Source organism: Numenius arquata, chromosome 4 (assembly GCF_964106895.1).
Source record: "Numenius arquata chromosome 4, bNumArq3.hap1.1, whole genome shotgun sequence".
In the NCBI taxonomy this organism is placed as follows: domain Eukaryota; kingdom Metazoa; phylum Chordata; class Aves; order Charadriiformes; family Scolopacidae; genus Numenius; species Numenius arquata.
In genome coordinates, this window is record NC_133579.1 from 34,271,818 (window position 1) to 34,284,658 (window position 12,841).

General features: G+C 37.7%; 1 protein-coding gene across 1 annotated transcript in view; it reads left to right on the plus strand.

The window, feature by feature from the left end:
* Nucleotides 1-12,841, plus strand: part of INVS (inversin) — a 92,044-nt gene that overhangs the window by 51,275 nt on the left and 27,928 nt on the right. The window contains exons 7-9 of the mRNA XM_074146383.1: nt 4,203-4,374; nt 9,083-9,238; nt 11,105-11,334. Of these exons, the coding sequence (XP_074002484.1) occupies nt 4,203-4,374; nt 9,083-9,238; nt 11,105-11,334 (558 nt within the window). The remainder of the gene's footprint in view (nt 1-4,202; nt 4,375-9,082; nt 9,239-11,104; nt 11,335-12,841) is intronic.

Sequence of the window (12,841 nt, forward strand, 5' to 3'; positions counted from 1 at the left end):
AGGGATACTAATTTGGGGTTTTCTTGCCTACCCACATGTTAATTTTCATAAAACAAGTAAAATGTTAATGCTCTTGAGAACCATTCAAGTTAACAAATCCAGAAGTACTACTGAAAGAGGGAACTGACCAATGTATATTAATACCGCAGCTGTCACCCTGTTTCCTCCTGAGACTGAGTTTTGGGGTTTTAGTGGGGTTTTTTGGAGGTCGTCTTAGTAAGACCATACAGATATTTTTTAAATTCAGACTTTTATTGGAGCATATCTCTGTGTATAATTTATGCCTTTTTAGAGAATTTTTTATTGATGCTGATTATTGTCCATTACGTGGTATGTACAATTTGAGTCTGACTCACATGCCTGTAATATTTATGTTGTAAAAGCCTTTCTTTCTAGTTTGAGTCAGACTCATGGGAAAGATAGAATGTTTTTATTTACAATCTGGTGATTATCTCCACATGCTTTTATCTTTTTTTTTTTTTCTTGTATTGATACATTCCCAAAAAATGATTTTTTCCTACTGACTTTCTTTCTCTGGGCTTGATTCAGTTGTATGAAACATCTTCATTATGCTGCTGCCTTTTGATCCCATCAGCGAGCCATACTCTGATATCATTTAGGTTTTTATGGGGAAATAGAGTTGGTGATGGAATCAGACATTCTTTTGTAATTTTGTGTACTTACAATGAATGTACTGTTTCTCATCTTATATGAAGAATCAAATGGGAGAATATCATTCAGATCTGCAAGCCTCTTTTAATTGGTGATGTATCCAAGAGCCGCTGTTTATGCATGCCAAAATGATGTCAGAATCACAGAATCTTCTTGGTTGGAAGGGACCTTTGAGATCGAGTCCAACCAACAAAAAAAAAACCAAACAAAAAAACCCACAACACCAAAACCAAACCAAACCAAACACCCACAACCCCACACCACCCCACCCACAAACAGATGCAAACCAACAGTCTTGGGCATTAGATCCTGCCCTGAAGTGCCATGTCTACACATTTCTTAAATACCTCCAGGGATGGCGACTCCACCACCTCCCTGGGCAGGCTGTTCCAGTGCCTGACCACTCTCTCAGTAAAGTAATTCTTCCTAATATCTAATCTAAACCTCCCCTGCCGCAACTTCAGACCATTTCCTCTGGTCCTGTCATTATTCCCTTGGGAGAAGAGGCCAACACCCACCTCTCTACAACCTCCTTTCAGGTAGTTGTAGAGGGCAGTGAGGTCCCCCCTCAGCCTCCTCTTCTCCAAACTAAACATGCCCAGTTCCCTCAGCCTCTCCTCATATGACTTGTTCTCTAGACCCCTCACCAGCTTGGTGGCTCTCCTCTGGACACGCTGCAGCAACTCAATGTCCTTCCTGTAGTGAGGGGCCCAAAACTGAACACAGTACTCGAGGTGAGGCCTCACCAGTGCCGAGTACAGAGGCACCATCACTTCCCTACTCCTGCTGGCCACGCTATTCCTGATACAGGCCAGGATGCCGTTGGCCTTCTTGGCCACCTGGGCACACTGCTGGCTCATGTTAAGCTGGCTGTCCACCAACACCCCCAGGTCCTTTTCTGCTGGGCAGCTTTCCAGCCACTCTTCCCCAAGCCTGTAGCGTTGCCTGGGGTTGTTGTGACCAAAATGCAGGACCCGGCACTTGGCCTTATTAAACCTCATCCCATTGGCCTTGGCACATTGATCCAGCTTGTCTGAAGCTCCTCTCTGGAGCAGTGTCTGCAGCTCCTCTCTTTTTTACCCCTCTGTTTCTGAGCACCACTATTTGCATTTTTTCTCTATCCCATACAAATCCTTGAGAAATTCCCACCACTGCATTCCATATACATAGTCAGACAACTGAGTGGAGACACATCCGTGTTTGTTTTGGCAGTAGCGTCTATATATTTATGGTTTGAGAGCCACCTTGTTGTTCTGTTCAGACTGTCCAAGTTTGGATAGATGTGGTATGAGATATTTCTTAGCTCCAAACAAGAAGGAGAAAGTTTGTTCTTTTGTGTTTATTATAAATATTTGTGTTGCTTTCAGTTTTACTTAACTCAATATCTTGTTCTTTGTTTTTCTGTGGGATACTTACTCTAGTATGACATTTTTGTTTGACTGAATAGACTTAGCTGGCACTTGATTTAGGTGAAGCATTTTTTCTCTAAGACTAACTTATCCCCTCTTATTATAGAAGGAAAAGTTCTAGAAGAAGAGAAGTTACCTAATATAACCGCCCAGATAGGTTGCCTGAAATTTAGATGGCTTATGTATCCTGCAGAAGGTCCAAATAAATATCTTTTTTAAATTTTTGAGCTTCATGTGTGAAAGCAGATGCTCTATTAGTATTGATTTTAGTATGCAGAATGCAGAAAAAAATGCATATATTTTTTTTGCTGGAATTTTTCTGGAGATGTTCAAGACAATGTGCTTCTCTTTCATATACTTGTGTAGAGTGATCTAGTAGATGAAATGTGGATACCCATGTATGATTTTTGAACATTTATAAATAATAGTATTTTTCATTTTCCTGGTAGCACAGAATGAAATGATCAAGGTTTGTTTCTGTCCTTAGCTGTGTTTTTCAGCTTTGTTATTTATTTTTCTCCACTTTTTTAATAGAGAGAAAATACATGCATTTTTTCATGACAAAATACATGTAGAATTTAAGTGATCAATAATTTTATTTTCTGATTTCTTAATCATCCTGTTCTAATTTAACTTCTTTTTGCTTTCAAGTTGTGATAACTTCATTTTGGAAAAATAAGTGTGGTATTTTCTTCCTCTTTTTCCCATTAAAAACTCTAGAAACAAAGTGCTGCTGAAAGAAAGGTTGCTTTGCTAATACTTAATGGAAAAATAAAATTACTTATTTATGTTTGTAGGATTGTGTGCCTTAGTGTTGAAAAGGTCCAGCCTTCATACTGCTTTTCACTTTGCAGGATTTCAAGCAGTGCAGAGTACTGGTAGGGTGCTGAGTTGCTGGCCTAATGAGTAGCCGTTTGTATCTGAGGTGTAATGGTGGTCAGTGTGAGTACACAAAGCTATAAACACATGCTGGTTTGTGTGGAGGGCTTAATGCTTCCATTCTTCATTATTTCTGGCTGCACCATTTTACAATAAACTGGTAATTTAGATACGGACCCAAATTCACGAAGCTGTTAGGATCTTAGATCACATTAATATAAGCTAAATGAGAAATTTCCTATATTTTTGGAGGGATGAAATAGTAAGTAGTAGTTAAAAAAAATCCAAACTAATGGATAGGACTTAGGCATTTCAACACCTTTGTGATTATAAGCATTTGATTCCTTGTAGCCAAGGAATTTTCTAACCAGAGCAGTGACAGAGCTATTTTGGGGTCACACAGGGGAAAGGATAAAATAGTGTTAATACTAAAATATAAAAACAAAACAAAATAATGAAACCCACTTTTTTCGCGTTTTTTATTAGCTAGCCTGTCAGTGGCTCTTAAAAGGTGTTACCAGCTGTTAAATACACAGCTTTTGTAAGAGATTAGATAGAAAAGGGAAGATCTTCACCTAGTTCTTTTTCCTACAGTAGTGATTTCCTCTCCCTTTCTTTCCTGTGTGGCTTATTAAGAATTTATCAGCAGGTTAAACAAGTTGGATGTGTTTGTTGAGAGCTGAACACAAACACAGCAGTTGAAGAAATAATTCTTTTTGCTTTGATTTAAGTAGAGATTTTAATGTAACAGTTGCAGTGGAAAGCCTGGACTTGGCTGTAAAGATTTCTTAATTTCTTCTTTTCTTCTTCTTCTTAATTTCTTCTTTATTTTCTTTTTTGATTTATAATATTTTAGTAACCTGTTGATAATATTAAATACTAGGAAATACGTCTATGTTGCTTCAAAAGTCCTTTCCTTTTTTTAATAGTCACATTATTGGAGTTTAGCAAACTAAAATATTTGCATTTGCAGATATATTTAGAATTGAAGCAAACAATATGTCAGGAGAATATTCTGAAGGAACATTATTTTAGCTTAGCTATTTTAGCTAAGGATGTGCTATGAACATTGATGAGGAAAAGGGCATAGCAGAAAATACAGTGCTCCTGTTGAGCTGTTACTCTAAATATGAAAAAGGAAAAATGAAGCTGATTTGCTTCATAAACAGCTAAATGAGATACAACAGTTTCTTGTTGTTACAGATTGCTTTGAATGTTAATTTCAATAGTATGTCTTTTCAGGAAACAGTTGAAGTATTTCTGAAACATCCTTCTGTAAAAGACGACTCAGATCTTGAAGGAAGAACATCCTTCATGTGGGCAGCTGGCAAAGGCAGTGATGACGTCATTAGGACTATGCTGACTTTAAAATTGGATATTGATATCAATATGACAGACAAATATGCTGGCACAGGTAAGGTGCTTTAGAATAAAGAGCTGCTGGATGTTTCCAGTTATTGTGATTTCCACCAAAAAAAAGCATTGTTAGAAGCTTTATTAATCTTTTCCTGGAAAGAAGGGATTTATCCTGAAAATATTTCTGCGTTAGTTTAATTATGTGTGTGAGTTGCTTCTTTGCCTTATTGTGGGAAAGAAACAAATCTTTTCTGCACAGATTAGACCAGTTCATTTGAAACTTTAAGAAGAAGAAATGTACTGCTATGCTGCTATTTAGTTGGATCTGCAGTCCTGGGAAAGGAAGAGCCGTTCTGTGTTTTGAAGAATAAAATGAAATACAATTGCATAAAAAGCCCTCCCTGAAAATGCCTATTAAAAAAAATTGTCAGTAAAGAAATACTTTACAATATAGAGCAAACTAACCAGTGAAGTGGCGAACTTATCAACATGAAAATCATAAGTACTGTAGTTATTTGTAAAGATATTGTAATAATGATTAGAGCTATTGCAGTTCTGTTGTCCAAACAAGAAGTTAAAGTTGATAACCCCCAAGTTTGTCATCCCATTTTCTGCCCAAAGGGAAGATAGGTAAGCAACAGTGTTTCAGAATTCAAGCATGCAAATCATGAAGTTCCAAATTTCCTATAGCAACTGTGAATTTATCTCTCTCCTTTAAAGAAAAATTACAAGAATCCATGGTAGAAATATTGTACCTATGTAGTACTTTCAGCAAAAATATAATAACAGTTCTGATAGAGAGACAGGTGTTGAAGGGTATGTGTATTCAACAGTGTTGGAAAAACAGGTAAAAGTAGTGCAGCTGTATAGTGTGCTGATGACATCTGAATAAAAATAGAGGAGAAAGTGGATATATTGGGCATAAATTGGAGGGGGTTTGATAGCAGAGGGAAGCTGTGTGGGAAGAGGTCATGAACTACCCTGTGCCAGTCATAGCCAGGTCACAAATTTAGAAGTTAAGCGCAAAAATGGATATCTAGGTATTATAAGTAGTAAAATGATAGTCAAGCTGATACACCATATGAACACCCATAAATAATACAGCAGAGGGCATTTCTCCTGAAAAGAAAACTATGTTATTTTAAACAAACAAGAATTTATATTGCAATGGTTGTTTATATAAATTGTCAAGTATTTGTTTTAAGGTATACTTCAGCATTATCTTTTGACTGCACACACACACAAACTAGCCTAAGCCACATGCTTAGATTCAGGGAACTTGCAGCGTAGATCTGTCCCAACCAAGAAGCAAAGATATGAGTTTAACAGCTTTTCTCTTTTCAGATCACACTTTCAGTTACATACAAATGGTAAATAAATGCAATGTCAGGGCTGTGTCGTTTAGGACTTGAAGGATAGCATGTATGAATATTACTTTCATATAAAACAATTGAAATTTTTATTTCCTTTGGCTGCATGGGGGGTCTTTACACAAAAAGCCAAATATAGTTACCAGAAAATTCTATTTAAATACCTAAATTCTTGCTTTCCTTACAAATCCACACAAAAAAATCAGTCTTTCCGAGTTATGTAGTTTGTAATTTTTGAGTTTAAGAAATAGTACAACAAATAAAATCTCAGTATTCATGTTTGATGACTTTAGAAACTACATACTTCACCATTTTAGTCTGGTTTCATCTTTTCTCAGTCTCACTTATAGTTACTCCTTCCTCACAGTTCCCTTTGTAATACCTCACAGTATTTGTTTCAGACCTTAAGGTGCAGTAATGTTGTAGTCACTGTACAAATCTCCTTAAAAAAGGTTTTCTTCTTTGCAGACAGTAGTCACATACTGTGTTTCTGAAATTACTCAGGTGTGAGTTTCATGCTTGAATAATTCGGGTGGTTGGGTTTATTATCTTTCGGTCTTAAACCATTCATAGCAGTGATGTGTAATCACCTTTTAATCTTGATGTTGTTGTAGGGCTTCTAGTCCAGGGAAATGAATGGATTTTCCATTTACTTGAAGCCACACTTGTGTAGAACACACTAATAGTCTTAAAGTGGGGAACTACGTCGTTTGTTGCTTGCTGTCGAGCAATCCAAATTTTACCATTGTACAAGCATGTGCAGTAGCATGGGCTTTATTATAGCGAGCTGTAAACTTAACAGGAAGCCCACCAGTAAATCACTCTCTGATTTCAGACCTGGTTTGTTTGGGGTTTTTTTCCGAAGGTTCTTAATCGTTCCCAAGTTTTGGTGAGGGAAAAGTAGCATTGTATTCTGACGGGGAAACTATGCAGTAATAGAAAATAGCGTACATGCCACCGTGCCTGGGATACAGTTGCTGAGGAGAGTTCAAGGTTGTGTTTTTCTGACTTTTGTGTGCCGACTCAGTTAAGCTCAGTTATAATGTTGCGTTAACGCAGCCTTTTGCTTTTGCTTAAAAAGAGCAAGCTCTCCATTCAGCTTTGCTAGAACATCAAGACTCTCCGTATTGTGTAGGAGAATGACACCAAGGGAAAGGAATTCCCCTCTTCTCAGAGATCAGCACTGCAGGAGCATTACAGGGGCAGCTTTATAGCTCTGCGTCACTGCATACAATAGAGAGGGCTCTGTCTGTCGGCGGAACAAAGAGCCTATTGTGACCAGCTGGCTGAAGAATCTCTTCAGTCACCGTGACTCCATCACAGAAAATTTGGCTTACAAGAAAATATTGAGCACAAAGTCCGAAACAAGATGCCTGCGTCAGAATGAGTGATAGGGGGGAAGAAGCGGCCAAGCTGACACAGCAGCTCTTTTTCTATTGTATTGTTATACACACCCCATGTGTCATCTGATGGAGTGGTTTACTGCCTTTGGTTTCATAAGAAACGCAGTACAAAAACCAGAACCTAGAGTTTACTGTGAGGTCAGACCATGAAAACGAGGCCCATCCAAATGTACGAAGTGGCAGGGATCTCGTTCTTGTCAAATTTCTACTGATAGCCACCCGCTCGCCTAGGTACTGCAGATCTTGCTGCTTACAGATTTTTTTCAGGAGTGTGATGAGTGCCCCTGTGCATTTTAGCTGCACCAGTTAAACATCAGTGTCATCTTAAAGGCATGATTTCAATTACTAAGCCAGCACTTCTCAACTGGGGCTGTGGCCCCAGTTCTTGTAGGAAGGGCCTCATTAGTCTGTATCACAGTTCCAGTTACTGTCACTAATTTTGAGAATCCGTTTTAAGGCAACGCACTTCAGTTGGATTTGATTCACGGACAGTAGGAACAACCTGTGCATTTTAGTTTAACAGGTTTTGCTGGGTTAGTGTCTCATAAGCTATGTGAAGCTGATACCAGTGGTAAACAGTAGCAAATACAAAAAGCCTGCCTTTTTGATAACACTGGCTATGGTTCAAGAAGCCATTCCTTCTAATGCTGGCCTTCGTGGTGTGCCTTTCTGTATAATGCCTCTGCTGCATCCTGACCCTGCCTGTTTTAACAAACAAGTAGAGACATGCAGATACTGTTTACAGCCCTGCATTTTGCTTGCTTAAGCAGACTGGATGAATATTTGTAAAATCGCATGAAGAAATATGAATTCATTTTACTAAATGCACATTTATGAGTTACACTGTTTTGTATTTTCATTCTAAATTACTTTGATTTTGTCATCTGTGAAATATTCTGTATGTAAGGCAGTATGAGAACGTAGATTATCTGATTCAATTGCTGACTATAGGAAATAATCCAAAGCCTTTTGAAATCAAATTGTAAGTGAAATCACCAATATACGTGTCCTTCATTGGTTTGAAATCTCATTGCCGTGTATAGTTTTCCTTCAAAAAGAACACTCGTTGGTCTGGCATTTGAACATTTTCCTCAGCTCCAGCTGCCAATGCCACCAGGATGCTGTGGTAGCTGATAGCAACTTCAGTTTATAGGACACCACATCTTTACCTCCGAGGTCTTACTCTGCTCAGGTAGCTCTGTGTTATTTGTTGGTTTGGACTCAGTGAAATTTGCATACATTCAAAGATGAAAAGGCAAAGAAAACTACAGAAGAGCAGGAGTCTGCAGAATCAGCTTTGCATAGTTTTCATACAACTGAACTTCATAAATTGGAGGGATGAGACAAAATGCGGTATCTGGTCTGTCCATCATATTCTTCTCTTTTCTGAAGAAAATAGTGAGCTGCAGGTACTGAGAGAGATGTGATGGCCTTGCTACCTAATTTTGTATAAAATTTTCTCCAAGTAATTTTGAAAACAAACAGCTGACTGGTTACCCCCAATTAGTTTTAATTAAGACAGCTTCGCTTATTTGAAAGAAAAAAGGTATTTTCAGGAAAACATTGAAGAAATAATGAAAGCTTTCTTTCACGAGCACTGGAGTTTCATTTCCATTGGGGTGATGTAAGAAATGCCACAAAATAGAGTCAGAAGTTATGTTGTGTTATGCTCTCTTAATCAGAAGCTGCTAAACTTCCGCAAATCCTCAGTGTAAGCCAGTCCTGGTGGTGTTAAGGTTAAAATTCCTATTTGTACAAGTTAAAACCATGTTTCAGGACTAACAGTTTTTCTGCTTATTTATCTTTTGCTTGTATGGCAAGGAAATAATGTGGTTAGTGATCACTTGTTATGATTCTTCAGTTTCTTGTGGTCAAAAAGTGCTTTTTTTCCCCCAAAATGGTTGAAATTAATTTTTATTTTGACTGTTCTAATTGTGAACCTCCAAAGCTCATGTTACTGTGATTTCTTTTTCCAATTACTTTCTTCTTTTAGCGTTACATGCTGCTGCCCTTTCTGGCCACGTCAGCACAGTGAAATTGCTGTTGGAACATAATGCACAGGTAGATGCTTTGGATGTGATGAAACATACCCCGCTTTTCCGAGCCTGTGAGATGGGACACAAAGAAGTGATACAAACGCTCATTAAAGGTCAGCTGTTATGAATTTACAAATCTGTTCAGAGTTCTGGTGCTGCTTTCACAGAATCTTCTGAAGGGACCTTTGAGATCATCGAGTCCAACCAACATAAAAAAAACCAACGACACACCCCCAAAAAAACCCAACACCAAAACCAAACCAAAACAAACACCCACAACCACACACCACACCCACCCACAATCTTGGGCACTAGAGCATGCCCTGAAGTGCCATGTCTACATGTTTCTTAAATACCTCCAGGGATGGCGACTCCACCACCTCCCTGGGCAGGCTGTTCCAGTGCCTGACCATTCTCTCAGTGAAGGAATTCTTCCTAATATCTAATCTAAACCTCCCCTGCCGCAACTTCAGACCATTTCCTCTGGTCCTGTCATTATTTGCTTGGGAGAAGAGGCCAACACACCCACCTCTCTACAACCTCCTTTCAGGTAGTTGTAGAGGGCAATGAGGTCTCCCCTCAGCCCCCTCTTTGGGACTGGGAAATAAACAGCACAGCTGAGCAAGAGCTGGGGTAGAAAATTGCTTCTCTAAGGCAGGTTTTGTCTGTAAGTACCCCTTGTGGAACAGCACTAGTAAATGTAAGAGATGTCAGAATGTTGTGCAAAATGGCTAGAAGAGTTAAATATAAAACTTTCACAATTGGGATAGTTCTTTTCATAGCTCTTTTATGCTGAAGCCTTTTCAAGTATGTTCTGGTCTTTCAAACCGCCTCTTACCCTGGCAAGTAATTGATTTTCTTTCTTTTTTTTTTCTCCAGTAAATAAGACCAAATTAAGCTTTCTTCTCTTTTGTGAGAAAGAATTTTTAGGCTTCTTCGAAGACTTTTTGACTATTTAAATGAATCTTTATTTTTTAATAAAGGTAGTATCAAAAATCCTAAATGATTAATATTTCCCTCTGGTTGGTTTTTATAAGCAGTATTTTATTTGTAGACAGAAACAAGATTTAACAACTTATACAGTTTTAGATAATTGTAAAATTGTGAAAGAACAGTGGTAGCTTACATGCAAAATTTTGTCATTTTAGCTTCATAGAAAAGTTCTAAGTAGCTGGAAGCAGTCTCCCTCCTACTTGAGGTACTGTCCCATTTATGGACACTTGAAGTATCCAGGCTAACAAGTTGCAAGTTGTCATATGCTTGGCATATTTTAACCTCCTGTTAAGTTCTTCCTCCCACCCCCTATGCCATTTAGCTTTTGTAGATGCAAGAAGCTTGGTTATCAGAGCCTGAGTTATGTTTAATTAAATATTTTATGATATAGGCAGTCATTGTTGCTGGTTGGTTCAAGTTTTTATATTTGTGGAGTTTTATTTTTGTCTGGAGCTTTTACATCTTACAAGAACACAGAGAAATGAATTATCTGCATAAAAGCGTCTTAGCATGCTTGAATTTTAAAAAAATCAAGCTATTTCAAAAGTAATTCTTACACTGTGAATATTTTATCTTGTCTGCTTTAGAGATTTAAAAAGATATTTCAGCTGAAGTCTAACTTTCAAAAGTGATTTTTTTGTTAAGAAATAGAAGTTTCACTGAAAATTAATAGGCCTGGAACAAATAAAGGCTAGGTTTTTCAAGGGCATTTGACAAATCTGGAGATTCTAAAGCATCTGCAAGGATATTCTCCAGCTTGTAAAAAGTTAGATGCCAGACCCTCACTGAAACTGTATCATTCACGATCCCTTTTGATTTAGGTCTTTGAATTCGAGTAACAAAGTTTAAATTACTTTCAGAAATATTTGTCTGAATTGTCAGTTTACCAAATAAGTTCTAGTTGAACATAAACTTATTCTTTTTTTTCTCCCTTTTTATTCAAAAGTATTTTCTTTTTGTGTTCGAAAATGTATTTGTTGTTACAGGAGGAGCAAGAGTAGATTTGGTGGACCAAGATGGCCATTCACCCCTTCACTGGGCAGCCCTTGGAGGAAATGCTGATGTCTGCCAAATCTTGATAGAAAATAAAATCAACCCTAATGTGCAGGATTATGCAGGCAGAACACCTCTGCAGTGTGCTGCTTATGGAGGTTACATTAACTGCATGGTAGTGTTACTGGAAAACAACGCAGATCCCAATATTCAGGATAAGGAGGTATGTTGTTCTCCACTGGGCTATTTAATTAACTTCAGAATAATTGTAAATCAAAACATTTTCCCTTTCTTCAAGGCCATTCTCTTTTCTTGGACATAGAAGCATCTTTGCTGCTGTTTATCACAACATGATTTTCCCTATTGCTTCACTTCTAAAATCTTGAATTAAAAATAATATTTTAATATGCAGCTTGAATTAAAGATTCATATTTTTCCATATCACTTTTGACTTTTCCTTGTCAACGTGCGATCTTATGAGGAGTCATGTTGATAATTTGATTTCTTAACTTCTATCATTCTTTATTAACTGTTTTATAGTCTGTAATGTGTTTCTTTAGTGTAGAGATAGAGCAAGTAAGATATTTCAAGTGAGATTGCACAAGAACTGCTTCAATTACTTATCCACATAAGTATCCGCAAATGTGTCACTCTTCTGGGTGAAAATAAAAGAACACTAACTAGTTTGTATGTTCTTTTGTGCCATTATTCAAGCAGTAAGTGAAATTAGGAGCCAGAATAATTGTGCAACATATAACAGATTTCTTTGTTATATGACATAATTTCTTAGAAGTCAGAAGAACTTCATCAGTCAAAAGAATTTCACCCAATTTGTTAAACTTTTCTGTAGCTATTCATTGTAGGGCATGGATAATTCCAGGTAATGGAAGTGTTTTTTATTATGAGTTCTAGAGAGCATGCTGGGGAGATTTTCCAACCTGCTACCAGCTCTGTGTATGGAATCAGCTGCAGTACAGCTGAACACATCAGCTCCACCTATTTCACACAGAGATGCTGCAATGCTCTTCAGCCCCTGGAGCTGAGGAGGCAGCTTGCTAGCACTGAACTCAGAATGTCATTGTGTTTTTCTGTGGTACTCAGCCGTCTTGGTATTTTCTACATTTGGAGTTAGGAAAAGCAAGATGCAGACAGAAGGCATGGCCTAGAAGTGAAGTGAAATTTTTATGTTTGGTTGATGTTAACTTAACTTGAACTATTAACTGAACCACAGGTTGTGGTTCAGTGATCCCAGTCCCGTAAGAGTGGTCATATATGAGCTAGTGTCTATAGAGTGCAGCTTGAGAGTTGGACTTCGGCTTCATGTGAGAGAAACTAGACTTCTGAACTCAAGCTCGTTTTGAAAGCAGAGCTGGAGTCTTCCTTTGTTTGCCTGGGCTGATAAGCTTTCCTTAAACTTCATCTGATTTTGAATTCTGTAGTAATTCACTTATTGAATTACTACAGAATTCACGGTGTTTTGGAGCAGCCTAGAAAACAGGTTGATGAGAGCTGCTTCAGACCTGGATGGCATAGTTGCAAAGAAAGCAACTGTAGACCTAGTCTCCTAATGCTGTTTTTCATCTGCTTTAGGTGGAAAAGCACTAGTGTTGCAATCTTGTTTAAAAAAAAAAAAAAGTTACTTCATTTTTAAGTGCTGTTTTCTTTTATTTGAACAAGGAAGTTATTTAGAAGAATTAGTTTGTCCTTCATGTCCAGGAAAGCATTGAATT